This window comes from Rhinoraja longicauda, chromosome 8 (assembly GCF_053455715.1).
Source record: "Rhinoraja longicauda isolate Sanriku21f chromosome 8, sRhiLon1.1, whole genome shotgun sequence".
Lineage (NCBI taxonomy): Eukaryota > Metazoa > Chordata > Chondrichthyes > Rajiformes > Arhynchobatidae > Rhinoraja > Rhinoraja longicauda.
In genome coordinates, this window is record NC_135960.1 from 51555161 (window position 1) to 51578893 (window position 23733).

Here is a 23733-nt window from a genome sequence, read left to right on the forward strand (position 1 = left end):
ATTGTAAAATAAGTTGTGTTAGTAATTGAATTCAACTCGAGTTTAAAATCTAGTTTTTGTAACCTAGTTGATGGTATAAATTCTGAATAAATATAATACTGAATAAATGTTCTTCCCCATGGAGGGATCATATAATTGCCTCCTGATACAATGAAGTCGCAATCAATAGAAATTGAGCAAATATAACAATATTAGAGAAGTGTAATGGTGGGTCTGTACAGCTGCTAGCATCAGAATGGCGTGTGTGCATTGTTAATAAGATGGAGAAACTGTCAAAAGGTGACTGAAGTTTGTTTCTGTACTTTAACGAGTTTTCTCCCCTCAGCTGGCAGGATCTTGTGGTTGGAGCACCTCAGTTCTTTGATAGAGAAGCGGAAATTGGTGGGGCTGCATATGTTTATATTAATGAAAAAGGGAATTGGGATAAATCCAAACTCATTCGATTAAATGGTACTAAGGACTCCATGTTCGGATTAGCAGTTGAGAATATAGGTGACATTGACCAGGATGGATATCCAGGTAATATCATAGCTGTAACCTGTAAGAAATAGCTTGTATTTAATTAAATGGATTTTTTGTGCTTTTTACATGTATATAAATAAATGTAGTTAACCAATAAAAAATATATAGCTTGCACTTGTATGTATTTTTACAACTAACAGTATTACTTTCTTAAACATAATTTTATATTTGCATCTTAATAGAAATTTCCTTAGTAAGCATTTATAATGCATTCAAAATACAAACATGTATTTAAATATAAAATGGTGGGATGTGTTCAGACATCTTGCCATCGTAAAACTGATTTATGTTGCATTTTCCAAGTGCAATTGAATCATACTCTAAAAGCATTCCCATTTGTTGAAGATAAATACAGTAAGCCCTTGCAATAATGGACCATTGGGATGAAGGATGGTGTCCGTTATTGTTAATTGTTCGCTATAAATGGGGGGGGGGGAAAGTTTAACCTAAAGCCAGGATGGAAGAAAAGTGGCATCGGGAGGGGATGGGGGCTAAACAAGTGTGTATTTGCTGGGCCTGGGAGCTATAGAGCCTCCGGCCCCACACATGGTGCGCCAGGGATGGGGCTGGTACCCACGTTGCCTTCAAGCTGCTTGCCCTCTCCGCTCACGCAACTGGAAGGATGCCACATGGTGCCATCTTATTGGGTCATTGGCGGAAGTGGGGGGGAGGGGTGCAACAGGAGCCTCGACCCACTACAACTGAAATCTGTTATAGAGGCCCGTTATTGCGAGGGTTTACTGTGTCTACTTGGCTTTGTTGACTACCACTTCCAAAACACGACTGCTCCGATCACAATAAATCCCACATTCGGCAGATAATTCTTACAATTGTATCCAGTTCTGCCTAAAAGTAATTGCTGATGTTCATGAGGTTAACTTTCTACCGCATATGTCATGTGATTCTGATATGTAGTCCACTATATCTGCCACCACTCTCTTGGTCCACAGGGTGTCAATGATAATTGCACATGACTTACTTCATCAGGGGACCAAAGACTTTCTACCTCATTCTACTCCTATCACTTATGATCTTATGATAACTTTTAATTAGATTGGTCAAAGCCTGTTCATTTTCATATAACTTTGAAAAGTCACAGATTTCAGCAAAAATAGAACCTGACATTGAATCAGTACAACAATCTATACCACAGTGCTAACTACTATGTGATGTAGTCATCTTTTTATCTTTGTTCTTTAATTCACTGTGACATGTGCTGTGTAAGACTTGGTGGCTGTTCATAAAGCAGGTGCTAATTATTCTGCCAATCCGCCTTCAGATATTGCTGTTGGAGCACCTTATGATGGCAATGGCAAAGTTTTTATATACCATGGGTCTAGTTCTGGAATAAATACAATCCCAGCTCAGGTAAGGATTTTTAACTGATGTTTATATTACTAGAGGCTTGTGATTTGTTACTGTTCAGAAAACCAATTATTTCAATTTTACAACAAAGTTATAATGTCTGATTTTATCCTGTTGAACATTTAACATGGGTTATTTATAACAGTAGATAATACAGTGAATTGATCAGCTGTGAGCAAGTAATTTGGCTGCAGTACCTATTGTGTGAGTATGTAACCAAAACGAAATGTTGGCTTAACATTTACTGTGAATTGAATTGTAATTATAACTAGCTTTGCCATTGTCAGAAATTTACTGCAGATGAATGGGGATTGAATCTAAAGGAATAAAGAAGTTAAACTGTAGGGCATTTTTTTGCTTGGGTGTAACTTTGATGCATATCAGTCATGTGATTATGTATTTTGGATGGCGGCTGTATTTCAGAACTTTTTTGCTTTATTTTTTTGACAGACAACTTCATGGTCACAGTTCATATCAAAGGATATTGGGAGTTATGAGTTAGCCTAGAGAGTGTTTTAATGTTGAAATTGCCAGCCTAAATACCTCCTATGCATTAAAGGTCTTGCCATTCCAACTGAAACAGTTACACTAGATTTCAAATGGTCCCTTTATTCTACATTGTAATAAGGCATAGTATATTTTAACGGTAATAAATTGGTAGTCTAGTCAAAATTAACTCCAGTATTGGAGTGTGAGTATGGGTTTACTGTTGTATTTTCACATTCTATTTTAATATTCATCTGACTTGTTTACATGAAACCCGAGTCTCCATCTGGTAAGAATGTATTTTGCTTGCTTTCAATCCACCCTATCCATGTTTCTCATAATTTTGCTCTTTATCCGTTTCCTCCATCTCACCCCTCCTTGGCCTCCTCCATTCCAAGAAATACAGGCCCCATCTAGTCAATCTTTCCTCATAACTGAAACACTCCAGCCTGTGCAATATCTTAGTGAATCTCCTCCACACCCTCTCTCATGCAATCCTGCCCTTCCTCTATTATAGCAACCAGAACAGTATACTGTACCTCAGCTGTGACCTAACCAAAGTATCTCTGTTCTTGTGCTCTATGACCTTGCTAATGAAGGCGAGCATCAATTATGCTGCTTTCACCATTTTATATTCCTGTGCTTCAGGGATCCTTGGATTTATATATTGAGGGCACACTTTTCCTTAATATTCCCATGTATCCCACCATTTACTGTGTGTGTCCCACTCTTAATTACTCCTCACATTGCACTTAACAGGATTAAATTCTCTCTGCCATTATTTTTTGCCAATTTTAGCAACTGATCAATGCTATTCCATAGTCTGCACCTTTCCTCCTCATTATTAACAACATCACTGTTTTTAGAGCGATACTATTAATTGAAGAATCTTAGTTTAGTTTAGAGATACAGCGTGGAGACAGGCCCATTGGCCTACTGAGTCCAAGCTGCCCAATGATCACCCATACACTAGTTCTATCCTACACGTTACTGACAATTTACACAAACCATTTAACCTACAAACCTGCACGCCTTTGGAATGTGGGAGGAAACTGGAGCACCCGGAGAAAACCCACAGTCAAGAGGGAGAAATGCAAACTCGGCACAGACAGCATCTGTAGTCAGGATCAACCCTGGGTCCTTGGCGCTGTAAAGCAGCAATTCAATTGCTGTGCTACACCAATTTAAATAGCATCTTTCATGACCCCAGGGCATGCCAAAGCTTTACATACTTTGAGGTATATTTTGAAGTATAGTTAATGGTGGAAAATAGGTAATCAGAGATTCAGCTCCTGGCATTTTGAAGTTGATGCATGATTTAGTTCTTTAACTGATAAAGTAATAATAAAATGTAATTGTTTCAAATAAACCAGATCCTTGATGCGAAAGACCGATCTGTCAAGCACTTCGGCTACTCTCTTGCCGGCAACATGGATCTAGATGGGAACCGCTATCCTGACATGGCTGTTGGATCACTTAGTGATGCAGTCTTTATATACAGGTGAGATGCTTTGCTCATCAACCATATAGTGTAATATAAGGATCCCACAACATTTTCAATTCTGAAATATTTTGCTTTTGAAAATTTAGCAAGCTTTGGAACCATTCAGCAGATCAGATAACATATGTGGAAAGAGAGACAGATTTAGAAAAAGGCAGTTTAATACCTTTGTCAGAACTGAGGAAGTTAATTTTAAGATGAAAAACGTGTGGGGAGGGATGGATGGGACAAAAGGAATGTTGTTGATGGGGTGAGACCAGGGTTGCCTAGGAACAAACAGCAATGAAATCTGGTTGAAGGGGTGAAAAAGGGCAGTTGGAGTGAGAGAACACAAGCAAAGGAGTGTGAAAGATGGACAGTTAGAGAGGAGGAGAAAACAAACAAACAAATAATTTTAAGGGCTGAGAAATGGAGAGCTGTAGGAAACGTCCTGCAGTCAGGCCAGTTCATGCTGGATGAGAGAGAAAAATGAACCAATTTATAGATTGCTGATCTACAAAAGAAATCACCAATTTTGATACAGGCAGAGAAAGCAAGTTGCTTCATGTTGTTGAATTTAAAATTGAGTCAGGAAAATTACAGCATGCCAAAATCAAAGCTGTTGCGCTGTTCCTCAAACTTGCATTGGACCTCATTATAACAGTGCAGTAGGCCCTGTTAGGTCAGAGTGAGTTGGAGGTGGAATTACAGTGGCAGGTATATGGAAGCTTGGTGTTACCCCTCTGGACTGAATGCAAAATGGTCATACAATTAGAGGAGTATCTGTACTTGTTTTGTGCTCACAATGGTGATATCACTGATTGACAGCAAATGCAGGCCACTAGATTGGAATAAGTTGTTGTGAATTGCTGCTTCGCCTGGAAGAGTTATTTGGGTTGCTGGATGATGGGAAGAGGTAAAATGGCAGATGTTGCAACTCCTGAGAAGGCGTCATTTTTGGAGATTGGATGATGGGACTAGAGAGTCTGAATGGAGCAAATATTGAAACTCTAGTACTTATGGGTTTCTCAACGCATAAGTTAGACAGCAGATGACCAAAAGGAGTGGATTATTGGGCAGGGTCTACATTGCTAAATTATTGCCCAGAAGCTCCTCTGTTACCAGATTCAGATATACTGGGGCATGTAGAAATTTTACATGTAGAAAATATACAATCCAGTATAGTTTACAAGCTCTAAGCTTTCATTCTATTCACATTTGCCTGGTGTGCTTTACCAATTAACAGTACAGGTATGTAGGTTAATTGGCTGGGTAAAATGTAAAAATTGTCCCTAGTGGGGTGTAGGATAGTGTTAATGTACGGGGATCGCTGGGCGGCACGGACTTGGTGGGCCGAAAAGGCCTGTTTCCGGCTGTATATATATGATATGATACGATAAGATGCCCAGAAATATGGCATGATAATTTCATTGTACAACAGTCTATAGCATTGGCCCTATAAACAGCCGTGCATGGCATGGTTTATTGGTATTGAGTGATATTATGTCCTCCAGAAACATCTGCACAGTTTAATTGCTGCAATATTTTACAAATTGAATCTCAGAGTTATCTTTGTTGCAGTGCCAGTAAACATCTTCGGTATTGTTGTTGCTTTAAAACTGCCCAGGCCACAACCTGACGGTGCAATTGCATTTAAATAGAACAGCTTCATGACAAACTCGCCTGTCAGTCATCAGATGGCTGAGTAGCTAGAACTGTGTGCATGGTGTGAGATATGTTAATGCAAGTGTTCAAATAGTGCTAAGTGTGCAAGTATAATAGTGCAGTGTTTGTCAGATGGGGTTTGCTGATCTTCCACTAACCCCATACACATTTATGAGGCATTAAACCCCATTCTCCACTTCAGGTACTGGTTTCTCTTGACTGACACTATTTCTACCTAATACCCTACTTCTGGTGGCAACTTCTTCCAACACAATCTGCAGTGTCCATGAATCGGAATGTCTATCCCTGTTCCTTTTGTGCCATGGTTGCTGCAGATGCAACTTCCTCCTCATAAAGAGATCTGGTGTGAAGTCGGTCGTCATTCTCAGTTACAGCTGGTACACAAGACTCCTGAAATTACTAGTGGTCAGTGTTTGCTGAGGAGGAAAAACATGATGTTTTGGGTCTTGTAATTGCACAAATCCCTTGCACAAAGTGCATGCATGAAAGATGTTCACTGTCCTGGATGTGCAGGTGTAGTCCTCGATACCGTTTTAGCAAGTTTTCACAGACTAATGAATCTTAAGGCCACTTGCTCTACGAAACCATTGTTGTTGTTTTTTTTCTCAGAGCTCGACCTGTTATAAATATTGAGAAAACAGTTACTACTACACCCAAGAACATTAATATTAATGAAAACAATTGCCCTGGTGGGCAAGGAATTTGGTAAGTAATTAGAAGTATAAGCGAGCATCTACATGAATGTAAGCTTTCAAGCTGCTTTGACTACACTAGTCTAATTGCCATGATATAGAATCTAATGGGGTAACGGGTAGTATGGGTGGGGAAGAGGGTTAGATGTAGGGGGCAAGGTGTCCAATACAGCAGAGTTCACAGTAAGCCTTTTAAGATGAAGGTAATCTCTGGTAGATGCTGGATATACAAAGTCTCTGTTTCAAATCAAAAACATCTCTTTACCAATGTGGAAATTTGCCAATTTTCAAGACAAAATATACAGATTAATTAAACTCCAAAATACATGAATGAGCGTCATGTGTAGGTCCCTCACAATTTGAATGTTGATTTCATCTTCCAGTTCAAGGAAGGCACAAAACAGAAATTCACATTCTAAATCTCAATCCATTCATTCTGAATATGAACACACTGTATCGTAAAAAGAATGAAACCTGGGCTGGAAACTGCAGACAGAGTAATCATGGACTGACTGGCAGCACTCGGAGAGATGGAAGTAAATTGATAAGGTAGCCTGACCTGGGATTCAGTTTGTTAGGCAGGAGATATGAGAATAAAAATGAAGGCTTGGGCTTGACATGCTATCGTGCTTCAAGGCAAGGTTGAGGTCAGATAGCACAGAACATTTGTGTGAACCAGTGACTGAGCCATTGGAGAAAAGTATAAAGCTTGAAGATGGTAGAAAGTAATTGAAATACTGGAAACACTATTATGGATGTAAACAACATCAGGAAACATGCCCTGGTGTTGTATACACCATTACTTTGGAGACAAGTCGACACAACTCTATGGATTAATTCATATTTGCCAAATCAGTAGAAAGTAATGCTGCCAAATTCAAACACCATTGATCATAATGCTAGAAAAGGCACCTCTTTCATTCAAAACACGAAGTACTAGCAGATCAGGCAGCATTTGTGGAGGGGGAATGAACAGGTGACCTTTCATGTCAGGACCTTTCTCCAGTCTGAAGAAGGGTCCCAATCCAAAACGTCATCAGGCCATTTCCTTTTACTGATGCTGCCTGAGACCCTCCAGCCATTGTGTTTTGCTCAAGATTCCAGCCTCCCCAGTTTTTTGTGTCTTTCTATTTTGCTTTTGCAGGGTATAGTTAGTTATATTTGGTGACCACAGACTCATTTTTTTTGTTCTAGTTGTTTTTCATTAACTCTTCTTTCTGATTGGAACTAACTGATGACTGTTATGCTCCTTGGTGTTTCTTTTGCAGTGTGACCATCGAGGCATGTTTTAAGTACACAGCTTACCCCAATAATTTCAATCCCAGGATAAGTAAGTGAAAGAAAATGTACCATCTCTTTTTTTGCCCTTTTTCTTTTTGGTGATTGAGTTTTGAAAATGTTTAATTCCCTGTTTAGCTGTGAACTACCAGCTTGAAGCTGACACTGAGAGAAAAAAACTGAGTCTGCAATCGAGAGTCTTCTTTCTTGGTCAACCGAACGATCAGGAGAATCGGGTTGTGGGCACTATTATACTAGACAAGCAAAACAAAAGGGCGTGTGTCACTCAGCGGCTGCGGTTTCAGGTGAGAACTTTTCAATAGTAAACATTTGAGTCAGACTTAGAATGTTGATGCCTGCAGTAATTCAGTAGGTCGGGCAGCATCTCTGGTGAACATGGATCGGTGACGTTACAGATTGAGACCCTTCTTCAGAATCTTCTTCTCTTTTCCATTCCTCCTTACACTCATCTCCCATCCCTCATTTTCCAGAAGTTTGAAGACCTGAAATGTCGCCTGTTATTCTCTCCACAGATACTGTTTGACTTTGTGTTTTGCGCAAGTGCAGTTCCTTGTATTCCATCCATGGAACTTAATGGTAGCTGCGCTATCTTTAAAACATAATACTTAAGTTAATTTTTGGTACGTCGGCAAGTTGTGGTTTATATCAAAACAATCTGCTTCCCGAGGTACAACAGTTATGTCACTGCACACTGTTTTTGTTTCATATTTTCAGGACAATATTAGAGATAAACTGCGCCCGATTACCATATCAGTTGAAGTAAAGATCAAACAATCTAGGCGCAAGAAAAGGCAGAATTCTAACTTAATTGACTTGCCTCCTGTCCTCCAACAGAGTGAGCCCACAGTCTCAAAGGTTAGTGGTCTGATTTTTAAGTAATAATCAGATTTTTTTTCTCTATTGTTCAGTGAATCAAACCATAAAACAATTTATTTTTGTTTGAATATTCAATACTCACAATAGAAGAATGAACCAAAGAAATTGTCTTCTCGGCAAACTCATCAAACTACAAAAAATACTATCTTACAAAGATTTGATTTTCATCATATCATATCATATATATACAGCGCGGAAACAGGCCTTTTCGGCCCACCAAGTCCGCGCTGCCCAGCGATCCCCGTACATTAACACTATCCTACACCCACTAGGGACAATTTTTACATTTACCCAGCCAATTAACCTACATACCTGTACGTCTTTGGAGTGTGGGAGGAAACCGAAGATCTCGGAGAAAACCCACGCAGGTCACGGGGAGAACGTACAAACTCCTTACAGTGCAGCACCCGTAGTCAGGATCGAACCTGAGTCTCCGGCGCTGCATTCGCTGTAAAGCAGCAACTCTACCGCTGCGCTACCGTGCCGTTTTCTGAGCATCAGATACCTGGGTTTGATCCTGACCTCAGGTGCTGTTTGTGGAGTTTGCATGACTCCCTGGGTTTCCCTCAGTTGATCCAAGATCCTCCCATATCACAAAGACGTGCAGGTTTGTACTTTAGTTCACCTCTGCAAATTACTCCTCATGTGTAGGGAATGGATGAGAAGGTGAGATAACATAGAACTAATATGGATTCAGTGAGTCGAAGGGCCTGTTTCCATGCTGTATCTCTAAACTAAACTCATTGGGTCAGCCAAGTATGAAGTGGCTGAGTTGCCTACTCATGGTGCTATTTCTCATGCCCTGAGGTATATGGAAGTAAAGTTTAGTTATGTTTATTGTGTAGGTATTATACATTTATCAATTTAAGGCGCCTACATGTTGTTTTTGGCTGCAATGTAGATGTTTGAATCTGAGCTATCCAATCAATCATGGATGAGGTTGAGGCCTCTGGATGCTCACTATGTAGCTTTAGTAAGCTTGTTTCATTCAAATATTACAATATTATACAGCATGGATTCCCTTGGTTGTGATTTTAATACAGATCCAGTTTTTGAAGGAAGGTTGTGGATCTGACCACATATGCCAGAGTAATCTTCAACTAAAATACCGGTTTGGCTCCAGAGTTGAAAAACAACAGGACCAATTTGTTCCTTTACAAGTGTAAGTTTATTTTAAATTTGATTTGTTATTTTATTTTTCATTTTACCAATATTATATATTTGATCAAATATTGCTATATTTGACTAGATCTTCAACAGTGCAGTTACAAGCTAGGAATTTTTCCCCTTGTGAGAATTGTTTAAGTATAATAGATCAGATAATAACATTGAAGCTTATTTAAGAAAGAAGTGTTTGCAATAAATGTAAAAAAGATTAAGTACTGAAGATAGGCAACCCACAGAGCATGGATAAACCTTTTAACTTTGTTCATTGATGTGGAGGGAAGTATGCAATCATTTATTTTTGTTGTTACTTCTTTAGGAAGAATGGTTTGCCAGTATTTAAATTAAGTGACCAAAAGGATATCGTACTGGAAATAACTGTTTCTAACAAGCCATCTGATCCAAAAAATCCAAAGAAAGATGGGGATGATGCGCATGAGGCTCACTTGACTGCAACATTTCCACCTACATTGACTTACTCTGCATATCGAGTATCATCCCCAAATCAGGTGAGGATTTCAACTTTCTTCATTTACACACCTTGTCCAAAATTTGCTTATTTGGCCACTCCCAAAATTGTCTTTGGTTGGAAGGTGAATAAATTAATACAAGCAGACCCATACACCGTGTCCAGGTAAGCATATTTTAGCTGGATAGAAGGGAGTACATAAACTCTCAAGGGATTTAACTTTCATCACATGGTTCTAGTTTGTCCTTGTCTAATATATAGGTGCGATGCTACGTATTAGGCAGGATGAAAATCAGAGTCCTGACTTATTTCTTTATCTTCTCCCTCCACCTCTTCACTTCCACCAAATACACCAGTTTCAAGTAACACCAGTTGGCATACTACAGGCTGGGAATGGGACGGGATGCTCCGGTTGAGATCAGTTAATGCTACACAGAACAGTATATTTCCCTGCTAACAACTGCTTAATTTTATTGGATGTTTGCATTTGTTACCTTTTAATTGATTGCTTTCAGTAACAGAGACTTACTTTTATATTATTTCCTGTTTTTAAATTAGGACAAAGTATCATGCACTGCAAATCAAAATGGATCTCAAGCACAGTGTGATTTGGGAAATCCTTTAAAGCGTGGATCAGAGGTATGCTATTTTCCTTTTATATTTCATGATGTATATATTATACATAATAGCTATAAAATATGAAAATTTGTGTTTATCTGTGTCCTGAATTAGACAAACATAATTTATACAGGGTGTTGATTTATGTTAAATGTTTCAAGGTTTTAAGGTCAGTTTATTGTCACATGTACCATAAGGTACAGTAAAATTTGAGTGAAATGTTCATCTAATACAATGATGATTTTGATCTCTAGGTTACTTTCCACTTGATCATGAGTACAGCTGGAATTACACTGAACACTGGAAACCTTAGCATCAACCTGCAGCTTGAAACGTAAAGCAAATTACACATTTGTACTTTGTTTATACATAGATTAAAAATTGCAGTTATTGATGATGCAATAGATTGAAATTTTATTTCCGAAGTGCACAGTTAATATATTCTGAATTTTTGAATCTTGAAGCCTGCATTTTATAGCGTTTTACAGCATGGAAACAGGCCCTTAGGTCCCATTTGCCAATGCCAACCTAGATGCCCCATCTACATTAGTCCCACCTGCCTATGTTTGGCCCACATTCTTCTAAACCTTTCCTATTCATGTACCTGTTCAAATGTCTTTTAAATTTTGTTATCCTATCTGCCTCAAATACCTCCTGGCAGTTCATTCCATATACCCATCACCCTTTGTTTGAAAAAGTTTCTCCTCGGGTTCTCACCTAAAATAAAGCTAAATAAATATCTGCAAGGTAATGTCTAGTAACACATTGGTAAAATGGAATGGCAGTATAACTGATGCATTTGTATTTACTTTGAGTAAATAAACCAACAGTTAATTTCCTGCCTTGCTTATCACTGATACTGGTTAGAGATTAAGACAGGGAATTACAACTTTTCCCAATGATAGTTCTAAAAACAAAATTGAGTGCCAATCCCAATTTAAAACTGATATTTGATTACTCTGCTTTGTCTGGCTTCACCGCTTTCTTCTTTGCTCAAATGAGTTGTCAGGGAATCTAAACTAATTTTTTTAAATCAATTTGGTAATTTGTAATTAAGCTTTTCATTTCCACTTACAGGACCAGTGAACAGGTTAATCGGTCATCCATCGCCATCGCTAGAGTAGTGGTTGAACTACTCTTGTCCATAGTTGGGTGAGAAAGAAATCTTTCCTCTAGTCTTATTTTGGATGCAAGTATATTCTCAGTGTTGTATTTGTGTTGCTGGATAGAAGAAACTATAATAAAATATAAACAAATAATTGTATTTCTTATTGAACAGTGCTGCAAAACCATCTCAGGTGTATTTTGGAGGTTCAAAAATGGGTGAGAGTGCTATGGAGACTGAAGAGGATGTAGGAAGTTTGATTCAGTATGAGTTCAGGGTAAGTGTGGTAACATCTGTAAAGAAAAATACAGTTAATATCGTTTGTGATTTTAATCCAAATTATGCGTAGTTAATTTAAAATTGTCCATCTTAACAGAATAGCGTTGTGTGTTGAGATTCACAGCAGCTGCTTTAGTTAACAATGGAAGCCTGATATTTACACTGGATACTTTTATTCTTCCACAGATTATTAATTTGGGAAGATCACTTAAAACTCTGGACGATGCTTGGCTTCAAATCATGTGGCCAAAGGAGATTTACAATGGAAAATGGCTACTCTATTTGACGAGAATTGACTCGAAAGGCATTGATTCTGTATCTTGTCAGCCTAGCAGTGAGATTAACAAACTAAACTTGAAGGTAATTTGTTGTTGACTATTTGCTTAAAGATGAGGTTGACTTAAGTTATTTCTGCAGAAATAAATATATTTCTTTCATGCTGAGTTGACCTGTCACTGATTTATTTGAGTGTTTGCACTACATGCATTTTTTGTTATTTTCACAAAGAATTATAATTCAGCGAATGCATACCTAAATGCTCAAGATTTCAGTTTTCATTTAATGTTTTGTAAATTTTTAATCCAAATAATGTTTGTCTTTAAAATAAAACTGCATTTTAATAGTGGTAGGGATGAGAGGATGAAAATTAAGTTTTATTAAAATGATATGTATTTAACTTTCAGAGGATGGTAAAAATATAATAGAAGGTAAACAGTCATAAAAGCCCAAATAATCATATTGATCACCCATGTGATCAGAGTCTGAAACCCAAAAGTGCACATTTGGATTGCACAAGATAACTTGGCATGTTGGAAATCGAATCTCTATCTTCTTGTCCCTTGAGCTATAAAGATTTTTTGAATAGGCATACTTTAATCTGAAGATGGGTCCCGAACCGAATCATCATGCATAATTTATCTCCAGAGATGCTGCCTGATCCGCTGAGATACTCTTAGCAGTTTGGGTCTATCTTCGGTGTATACCAGCAACTGCAGTTCCTTTCTACACATACCTACCACTGTTTAAATGTGGTTTATTATCAAAGGACAAATATTATCTAGTTTAATAATTAACAAAAATTATTAAATGAAAACTGAAATCCTGAACATTTAAGTATGCATTATCTAAATTATGATCCTTTGTGAAAATAACATGAATAACACATTCCATAATTACAGGCTTAATTTACAAAACATTTTGTGACCGTCGCAATTTACTCAATTATTTTGTTCTAGGAAATTCCAATCCAATCAAGAAAGAGAAGAGAACTTGAGGACAATAAGAATACAGGATTAGTTTCTCCTTTCTTCACAGGTAAAAGCAAGTATACAACTCTGGTAAGTGCAGGTGTTACTTTAATAATTGAATTGGAATATTTCTTTCCATCTCAAAACTGACTATTCACCTTGATGTTCCACAGGAATGTGGCCAGCATAAGCGTGCTAGTGCTAAATGTGTTAATATCAAGTGTCCCCTCAGAGGTCTTGATAGCAATGCATTCCTGGTCTTGCATTCACGACTATGGAACAGCACTTTCCTCGAGGTAAATATATCTCTGAGCAGTGTGCAGTAACCTTTTATAAATCTGAGGCTTTACAATTCCTTTTAACATATTGGTTATTAAATGTGTTTAATTCTGTTTTGCAGGAATTTTCCAAACTGAACTATCTTGACATCATTGTTAAAGCCACGATAAATGTAGAATCTAAAGCCAAAAACATTGTAGTTAAGAATGCAGAAACTGAGGTAATTAACATTGTAGTAATTATGAAGAAATTATGTTTGAAATTAAGACACGTCATTAATGCATATTTTCTGAAAATATTTTCTCCAGTTAATTTGAAAGCATTGCACTTGATAGAATAGAATTATCATTTACATATAATTACTGAATTCAAGAAGTGAAGATTTATGAGTCCAACTGACTGTAAATTTTTAATGACTAGGGAGTTGTTAGAAAAGGCAAAAGGCACAGGATTTGTGAATAACTTTTCACTTGCAGGTTGGCTGCAAGGGGCATACATGCAGCCACTACATGGAAAACTTTTGGGTATCAAGCCCACAGTGAAACTGTATGCAATGACACCAAATGTTTTTAGCAAAAAGTGTAGGAAGGAACTGCAGATGCTAGTTTAAACCGACAGACACAAAAAGCTGGAGTAATTCAGCAGGTCAGACAGCATCTCTGGAGAAAAGAAAAAGGTGACGTTTCAGGTCGAGACCCTTCTCTACACTGGAGAAGGGTCTCGACCCAAAACATCAACTATTCCTTTTCTCCAGAGATGCTGTCTGACCCGCTGAGTTACTTCAGCTTTTAGTGAAAAGACAGATTTGAGAGCTGGATGTCTTTGAAGAGCTGAATTTAGAGCAGGCAAATGTCCTTCCACTCTGCTATTTAAATACGATATTAGAGATTTCAATTCAGATTTAAATCCAAGCACTTTTGACAGGATCCCAGCACGACATATCTTTACAAATTAGCAATGATTTAATGATGATTTGTAAACATCAATATCTGGTGACGGTTATCCTATAATGTCAAGTCACATAGATATGGAAGGGTAGGGGGTGAAAACAACAGATCAAAGGGGACCATGATCAAGGAAAATGTAGAATGGTTCATTGTTAGCTGAGGTGAAGGTGACAACGAGGCATACACTTAGTAAAATTTAATCGGGACAGTGAAACTAGTCGAACGATGATGGGGGATGGACAGAGAGAGAGAGAGAGAGATGGAAAGCAAAGGTTACTTGTCAATATTCATACTGCTGGGTTTTAAGCTGTCCAAGTGAAATATGAGGTGCTATTTCTTCAATTTGTGTTGGGCCTCACTTTGACTTTTGAGGACTACTTGGAAACTAATTATTTCATTTTTATTTAAAATCTGATTTTTCTCAATGAATAGATTTTGTAAATGTTGTTGAAGGGAACCTTTTACATCAGTAATGTTTTTAATTTGGGTAGAGTAATGAATTTTAGTGAACATTATTTAAACTTCCCCTAAACAAGTAGCCTGCAGTAGTGAAGAGTAGCGAACTAAAAATTATGGCAGAAGCCTTCAGGAAGTACATCTCAGGCTTTCAACTAATTCAAGAATTTCAATCTTAATCAAGTCTTGTTTACCCATAGAAGTGTTGTTGCGTAGAGCCCCTTGTATATAATTTTCTTGTATTTTTCATTTGAAGATTGAAATGTTCGAGTTGTTTATTGTTATTTCTTTGCAGTGGTTGCTGGAGGATGGTTTTGGTAAATATATCTTATGAAATAATTTACCCGTTCCTTGTGTGCATGAATGATTGTGATGTGAGGACCAATGTAATATTGTTGTGCTAATGTACTTGATCGGTGGCTTTTCTGATGGTTAACCCAGCAATGAAAAGGAGCATTTTTTTGTGATGTTTAATTTTATTAAATGTTCTTTCAGGTACGGGTTACAGTATTTCCAGAAAAAACAGTGAGCCATTATTTTGGAATTCCTTGGTGGATCATTTTTGTTGCGATCCTGGCTGGAATTCTGTTGTTGGCACTTTTAATATTTTTATTATGGAAGGTGAGTGCTTCTATCTTTTTATTCTACAGATTGAAGAACTAGTTACTGTAACTGTGGTAAACCTACCTGGAATCTTTAGGGTATTTTGGCATTTATCATAGTTGATCACAGTTTGCTTTACACCAGCCAATAGTAGATATCCCTTATTTAACAGGTAGGAAGAAAAATCAGTCTGAAGAAGGGTCTCAACCCGAAATGTCACCCATTCCTTCTCTCCCAGATGTTACCTGAGTTACTCCAGCATTTTGTGTCTACCTCCCTTATTTAACACGCATTCTGGGCCAAAATTAATTCCCATATATGCCAATGTCAGCTCTTGCCTTCCCTGTGTAGCCCAAAGAGAATTTGCGAGGAAGCGCTGCTCTGAACTCAAGTGGTGAGAACCAACATCGGGCTTTCAGCTCGTGTATTGTGCAATAGAAGGGGGAAGGAGGATGAGGCACAAACATTCCCAACAAAATTTAAAAGGCGGAAGGTATCATGAAGGCAGGTACTATCCTAACACTTAATGGACATTTAAACAGGTACATAGGATAGGTTCAGAGGGCTATGAGCCAAGCGCAGGCAGGTAGGACTGGTGCAGAGGGGGCACTAGTTGGTGTGGGCAAGTTGGGCCAAAGGGGCTGTTTCCATGCTGTATAACTGATTATAAAATTGTTGAAAGGAACATTGGCTACGTCGCCTGACCTAGTGGCTGTCAAAATAAGAGTATTTTTTGTTGTCTTAGAATAATTCTAAAATTAGTTAGAAATATTCTATAATTATTGGAAATTAAGGACATTTAGAGATTTTGAATCTCATTGAAATGAATTTAAACAAATAAATTATATATTATGTCTAAATGAGTTCATGTAATGAATGTGATTTATAAACTCAATGTAAACTTTATTTCTTCTGTTCTTATATTTTAAATGTATTTTAAAAACATCTGAGGATTCTGTTTTTGATTGGTTGTGTTCTGTGAAATTGTGCAAATTTTCAGTATGTGTGCAACTTTTAACAAGTTAAAACAACAAGTGCTACATTTTAACAAGTGTGTACTGGTAAGTGGCATCAGACAAAAATGATTCTTAAACATTGTATCTTGTAGTTTGGTTTCTTCGGCAAAAACAAAGGTTCCCACTATGACGCCAGGTATAACAAGGCTGAGATCGATGTTCAGCCATCTGACAAAGAAAGACTTACTACTGATGCATAATGTTGACAGTCACTAATTTGGTAAATAGTCAGTCCATTGGTCTCTGATTGTTGGATTGGAATGGCATGGTGTATGGAGCTTGGCATCATTTTAATCTTCCTTTTCCTCAAAAGGAACACACCTCACAGATTGACAGCATTAACACAGCAATAACCTTTTGCTTATTGGAGTGTGGATTATATATAGAAATACAATATTCTGATTTATTAAAAATAACATGGGGAAACATTTTAAATATATATAACTTAAAATTCTAAATTATACAATTAGATTTACTGATATTAATTATTTCTGAATTGAAAATGTAATTCTTTACAAAGAAGAATTAGCCAACACAGTCCCCAACTATTGGTTAGACACACGGATGCTGTCATATTTATTGGAGCTTTTCAGTATTTGTGCAACTTTGCTGCAGCCTTCTTTGCATGGAACTTGTTTGGGAAATGGTGCTTGCCTTTTAGGTTACTGAATATGGGAACTTCCACACTTGTGTTCTTTTGCGCATTCCAGCTCTCAGAAATGTTTTTTTTTTAAATGATTTTTTTTTGGCAGTTATCTGTAAAAAATGCTACGTATAGCATTAATTTGTTTCTTTGCAAATTGTACTTTTTATAGTGGTATTTTCTGAACCACCATTCAGGCTTTTGATTTATAATTTCATTATTATTTATTAAAATTACATCAGTAAGACTTCTATAGTTTCCATCTTTCTTCACCAAAGTAATATTTTTTAAATTAATTCAGTTTGCTGGAGTCATCGGTGAAAGAAAAAAAAAATTTCATTGTGGGAAAGAGTAACTTCTGTTATGTTACAAATATTTTTGATGGAGTTCATTCCTTAAATTTCCTGTAATTATTCTGCAACAATGAGTTTGGAATAAGTGAAGATATGTTTTGCTCATGTCTCCATCAGAAATTTTAACTGAAAACGTAATCTGTTGAGCTGTTCCTGAACCAATCAACTTGCTGAGCTGCAAGTCAATTTGTTTCCACTGTTTCTCAAGAAGACTTGTATTTTTAACGTTCTTTGAAAAGATCTATGCTTAAGCCTTCTCTTTGCTTTCTGTGTTGCAAGGCTGTGGGCTAATGGCGGTTTTGACTTTATTACTATAAATTTTTAATATGAATAACTATTGCATTCTTGAGCAGGATTGCATGCACTCGGAATTATTCCCATGGGTATAGTATTATAAGCAACTGATTCTTTTAATTGCCTCTTCACATTTAGTGTGGATTTTTTAAACGTTCCCGTTATGAAGATAGTGTTCCACGGTACCATGCAGTTCGAATCCGGAAAGAAGAGCGACCCTTTGAGGATGAAAAATTAAGCAAGAAAAGAGGCAAGAAACAATGGATGACAACTTGGCAAGAAAATGAGAGCTACTCCTAAGAAATCAACGAATGCCTTAAACTAATTGAATTTGGGACTCCAAAGCAACTCATCCATATTGGTGTAGCATGATTGTGCATTGGTTTCTCTTCAACAAAGGGCGATTCTTGATAACGCAGATTCTTTCTGCTCTGCACGTCAATATCTCAGCATGTCTCCCTCCTTTACATCAGAATGCATTTTGGTGTTTATAGCTTTTTAGACTGCTTCAAGTTTAGGTGTTAAAGATGTGCCTTACAAACCAAGTGTACAGCAATGTGAGACTGAATTAGTGTCTGCTTCAGAATGCGGGTGTGAAAAAATACTTCCAATGAATTTAAGCAACATTTTGGCTTTAGGCTTTTTAAAATCTGTCAGCTGTAACAAACAATTTTTAATTGACATTGCCAGGACCCAGATGAACAGAAATGTAGAGTTTGAAAAAAATGTACAGATTTGTAAATAGTTATATATTTTAGAATGTCCTGGTATTTATTTTGTCATAAAATTGTCCTTTTAGTAATAGTAGGGTCACAGATCTCCCTTCGGGGGGTGATATTGTCTTGCTTTTAGAAATGGACAACTTATTGCTTTGGTCAATATTTTTAGTCAAGATATAGACCTGAATAAAATGGGTGTAATATCTTAATGAAGCACTGTCTATTTGCTTATAGTTAGCTTTATTCAGAATCACTCGTCACATTCTACTGAAAAAGGGAGGCAAATATTTAATGAACTTGTGGAGTTTATTCAGATTCTTAAAGCATTTTGTCCAAAAAAGTAATTTGTTATTTTACAATATCAGAGGATAAATGTTTCTGTACCATAAAGTTAAGCAAGAATACTTTAATAACACTGTACATATTTACATTGCAAAGGAAAGTATGTTGGTGAGTTTGCTGGTTGTGAAAGAAAAAATATACAGATGGTATAAAAGTATTTTGTGCCCAAGAGTGGTGATTATGCGTCTATTATATTGGAGGAGCAAGAGAGTATTGAAAGGGAGTGCTCAGCCAGTTGCAGGTACTACTAACCCAATTATTATGGAAGAACAGTGCTTGAGAAAAAGAAAGCTTACTGGGAGGGATGGTGTCTATGCCCATATCACAGGGAGTTTACAAAATGCACTGAGACTGGAGGTTGGTTGTTCAGTCAATGGTTAACTTTTTTCCTTGGACAAGTGCTGGGTGTGATTCATAGTCTGCTGCTTTTATTTTGTGAATAATGTGTTTATCGCAGGTCATTATCTGAGCTGTCCCTCTCACATTGTCTTTAAATTCAGTATTATTCATGTTACAATTGATGCATGAGCATGTACTGTACATACCATCTGAAAGATAGATTATCTTTTGCCCTGACCTGTGGATCCATGTTTCAATCTTGCTCCCAAACCAGCAATGTTCAACAATGGATAAATCTGTTAAGGAAGATTTCTACTTTGTTCAATTATTTTTCTTTACCTGTAGTGTTCTATTAAGAAGTGCATTACCTGCTCAAGTTGCAATTCTTCCTTTTACTTACAAGTTTCCTGGCTAATAATGAGGAGACTATGGATTTGTATGGATTCTCCAGTATCCTTATCAACATCTTTCTGTTATGATAGTCTTTTTTTTATTTTGCAGTTCTGCTTTGTTTATAAATTCACATGATACTGTATTCATTTTCTCGTCGTCCTTTGTCTCATTTTGCACATTTGAAGGTATTTCTTTCAACCAGACATTGACATACATTTTTATATAATTGGTGAATTCAAAGGACAGTATTAATAAAAAAATTAAAATATTGCATTACTCCAGAACCAAAGGCTCCAGGATTTCTCAGTTGCTTGGCTGATTCAGTCCTGCACCCTAACTCATTGGAAAATGGATCTTGTTTCCATTCCATCAAACAATTTCAATAGGCAGATATAATTTCAAATAATATTTGATTAAGCAGAACAAATATGATGCCATATTTTGCTGTTTAACAAATAGATAAAGGTACACAAGTATTTCAGGATTTTGATAAGTTTTTATAGCTCTGCATAGAAATGTAGATTTTAGGTGCAAATGATAATTGCTCAGCAAAGAGAAAGATGCATATTTAGTGTCTTCGTTTTTCATAAATCTGCCTTGCAATGCAAGCCATGGGGACAAGTTCTTTGAGCTTTCTTCCCCTGTATTTTTGCATATTATTTTTAATTATCCCCTGATTCACCCTCTCTGAGTTGTAATTTCATCATTGCTAGTTAACTTTCATGAAATATTGGGCATTTCTTTATTTATCTAACATGACAGTTTTAATGATGAGGTGAGGGAAGTGGTTGTGAGGGATAGTGGTATAGGATAAGCTAAAGATGGGCTGATACCCTTTCTACCATGGGTCATGGCAATAAAACAGGACCTAGAATCAATAGACAATAGGTGTAGGAGTAGGCCATTCGGCCCTTGGAGCCAGCACCACCATTCAATGTGATCATGGCTGATCATTCTCAATCAATACCCCGTTCCTGGCTTCTCCCCATACCCCCTGACTCCGCTATCCTTAAGAGTATCTAGCTCTCTTGAAAGCACTCAGAGAATTGGCCTCCACCGCCTTCTGAGGCAGAGAATTCCACAGATTTACAACTCTCTGACTGAAAAAGTTTTTCCTCATCTCTGTTCTAAATGGCCTACCCCTTATTCTTAAAATGTGGCCCCTGGTTCTGGACTTCCCCAACATTGGGAACATGTTTCTTACCTCTAACATGTCCAACCCCTTAATAATCTTGTATGTTTCAATAAGATCCCCTCTCATCCTTCTAAATTCCAGTGTATACAAGCCTAGTTGTTCCAGTCTTTCAACATACGACAGTCCCGCCATTCCAGGAATTAACCTAGTAAACCTACGCCGCACGCCCTCAATAGCAAGAATATCCTTCCTCAAATTTGGAGACCAAAACTGCACACAGTACTCCAGGTGCGGTCTCACCAGGGCCCTGTACAACTGCAGAAGGACCTCTTTGCTCCTATACTCAACTCCTCTTTTTATGAAGGCCAACATTCCATTGGCTTTCTTCACTGCATCTGCCCACTCACACAACCTGTCCAAGTCACCCTGCAACCTCATAGCATCTTCCTCACATTTCACATTGTCACCCAGCTTTGTGTCATTGCAAATTTGCTAATGTTACTTTTAATCCCTCATCGAAGTCATTAATGTATATTGTAAAGAGCTGCAGTCCCAGCACCGAGCCTTGCAGTACCCCACTAATCACTGCCTGCCATTCTGAAAGGGACCCATTTATCCCCACTCTTTGCTTTCTGTCTGCCAACCAATTTTCTATCCATGTCAGTACCCTACCCCCAATACCATGAGCTCACTAATCTCCTATGTGGGACCTTGTCGAAAGCTTTCTGAAAGTCAAGGTACACTACATCCACCGGCTCTCCCCTGTCCATTTTCCTAGTTACATCCTCAAAAAATTCCAGAAGATTAGTCAAGCATGATTTCCCCTTCGTAAATCCATGTGTCACCTAGGCGGGGTAGGCATCCAACCTCGACTTCATCCGGACTCCTGTGCCGAATGATGGGTCAAATTTGCCCCCTGTGGCCGGAACTCTAGCCTGGCCAGAGCTGGCAGATCCATTCCCATAGCTGACTTTGCGGTCCGGTATCTCGGTCCCTCAATGGCTTGTTCCAGCACACTTGGACTCCTCTCAGAGGCCTTGGCCTCCGCTGGTCCAACAAAACGGAAAATCCAGAAAGGCTCTGCAACCAAGGGTAATCGGTGGTGGACTAGTCTTTCTTTTCTTTCTCAAAAGTTTCTTAGCAACTGTAAGCTCAATTTTTGAATGGTTTTTCTGTTGCAGTGTATGCAAAACTTGCTATGTTGCACAGTGCCAGAGACCCGGATTTGATCCTGACTTCGCGTGCTATCTATGTGGAGTTAGTACGTTCACCCTATGACCTTGTTTCTTGCAGGTGCCCCAGTTTCCTCCCGCACCCCAAAGACGTGCGAGTTTGTAGGTTAATTGGCCTCTGTAAAATCGAACCTAGCGAGTAGGGAATGGATGAAAAAGTGAGAAAGTAGAATTAGTATGAACAGGTGCTTGAACGTCAGCATAGTGTTGGTGAATTGAAGGACATGTTTCCATGCTGTATATCTACACTGACCTAAACTTTCCAACTAACCTTTAAAAAAAAATGATTACAGATCATTGTGATATTGCATCTCTGGTTATTCATCCATAATAATGTTGATCTGTTTGAATGAGCACACACTTCAACTTGGGCTGTTCAACTTCAGCAGACCTCCAAAAAGACCATTTGCTGTTTTCCTTTACAAACTGAAATAAAGTTTTGTGAATTAATTTCTGTACATTGATTTCTTCATGTCACATTAGATAAATGGATGGAAGAAATAAGGCTTGCCTTTCTCATTGAGTCTTTTATCATCTCTGGATGTACTGTAGCATTGTACAATCACATAATTAAGTGCAGTTGCTTTTATGAAAACACAGCATTCAAATAGTACACTGGCAAAATCAGCAATGACATAAACAGATATGGCTGAGGGAAGACTGAAAGAAGAGCCATGCATTTTAAAGGGCCAGGTGACGCAGGCAGTACAACATAGGTCAATTGGCAAAGACTTCATGAACCACAGCACAAAGCTTTTAGGATCTAAAAAAAGTAATTGTACGCACGTGCTACAACTACAACGATGTACCCTACATGATGGAAATTGGGATTAGGCGGGATAAGACAAGCAATTGCAGCTGGTATCTTGAGCAAAACAGTGCTGGAATGTTAAGTGGTGTTCACCTGGTCTGTAAATTTCAGATTCTACTACACAAGAAAACAGGACCAAGAGTAGGCCACACAGACTCAATATGATCATGGCTGATCTAATGTGATCTCTACTCCTCTAATGTTGCAGTTCCACAAACCCGTCAACTTCCCCGATCTTTCAAATAGTTATCCATCTCCAACTTAAATATCTAATGAAGATAGACACAAAAAGTTGGAGTAACTCAGCGGGACAGGCAGCAACTCGAGAGAAGGAATGGTTTTGGGTCGAAACCCAAACTGGTTTCAACCTGGTTAGGGATAAGGGAAACGAGAGCTTATAGACAGTGATGTGGAGCGATAAAGAACCATGAATGAAAGATATGCAAAAAGTAACGATGATAAAGGAAAGGCCATTGTAAGTTCTTTGTAGCATGAAAATGAGAAGCTGGTGCTACTTGGATAGGGGAGAGATAGAGAGGGAATGGCGGGGCTAACTGAAGTGAGAGAAATCAATATACCACTGGGCTAAAAGCTGCCCAAGTGAAATAAGAGATGCTGTTCCTCCAAGTTGCATTTATCCTCCCTCTGACAATGGAGACCAAGGACACAAAGGTCTGTGTGGAAAGGGAAGGAGAATTAAAGTGTTTAGCAACTGGGAGATCAGGTTGGTTCAAGCAGGCTGAGCAAAATAAAGAGGTCTAGAAAGGGTAGAATGCCGTTCTGGGGATTCCAGGAGGAGGGGGACCAGAGAAGATGGGAGAAGGGGTCATCACTGGATGGTGAGGACTCCTTCCCATAGAAAAAGGTGCAGAAAAGCTCTATG

General features: G+C 38.0%; 1 protein-coding gene across 2 annotated transcripts in view; it reads left to right on the forward strand.

The window, feature by feature from the left end:
- The window catches only part of LOC144595965 (integrin alpha-6-like), a 60794-nt gene extending 38317 nt beyond the window's left edge, over nt 1–22477 (forward strand). Inside the window, exons 7-26 of one of the 2 annotated variants that reach the window (XM_078403954.1) lie at nt 326–519; nt 1802–1890; nt 3747–3874; nt 6149–6244; nt 7500–7561; nt 7648–7814; nt 8245–8385; nt 9450–9568; nt 9890–10079; nt 10598–10678; nt 10912–10991; nt 11735–11809; nt 11937–12039; nt 12228–12401; nt 13277–13378; nt 13462–13584; nt 13689–13787; nt 15466–15591; nt 16682–16809; nt 18018–18145. In XM_078403954.1, the coding sequence (XP_078260080.1) occupies nt 326–519; nt 1802–1890; nt 3747–3874; nt 6149–6244; nt 7500–7561; nt 7648–7814; nt 8245–8385; nt 9450–9568; nt 9890–10079; nt 10598–10678; nt 10912–10991; nt 11735–11809; nt 11937–12039; nt 12228–12401; nt 13277–13378; nt 13462–13584; nt 13689–13787; nt 15466–15591; nt 16682–16789 (2257 nt within the window). In that variant the 3' untranslated portion in view covers nt 16790–16809; nt 18018–18145. Of the gene's footprint in view, nt 1–325; nt 520–1801; nt 1891–3746; nt 3875–6148; nt 6245–7499; nt 7562–7647; nt 7815–8244; nt 8386–9449; nt 9569–9889; nt 10080–10597; nt 10679–10911; nt 10992–11734; nt 11810–11936; nt 12040–12227; nt 12402–13276; nt 13379–13461; nt 13585–13688; nt 13788–15465; nt 15592–16681; nt 16810–18017 lie in introns of both variants that reach the window. The other variant, XM_078403953.1, reaches the window with a different exon arrangement.
- Nucleotides 22478–23733: the final 1256 nt, after the last annotated feature.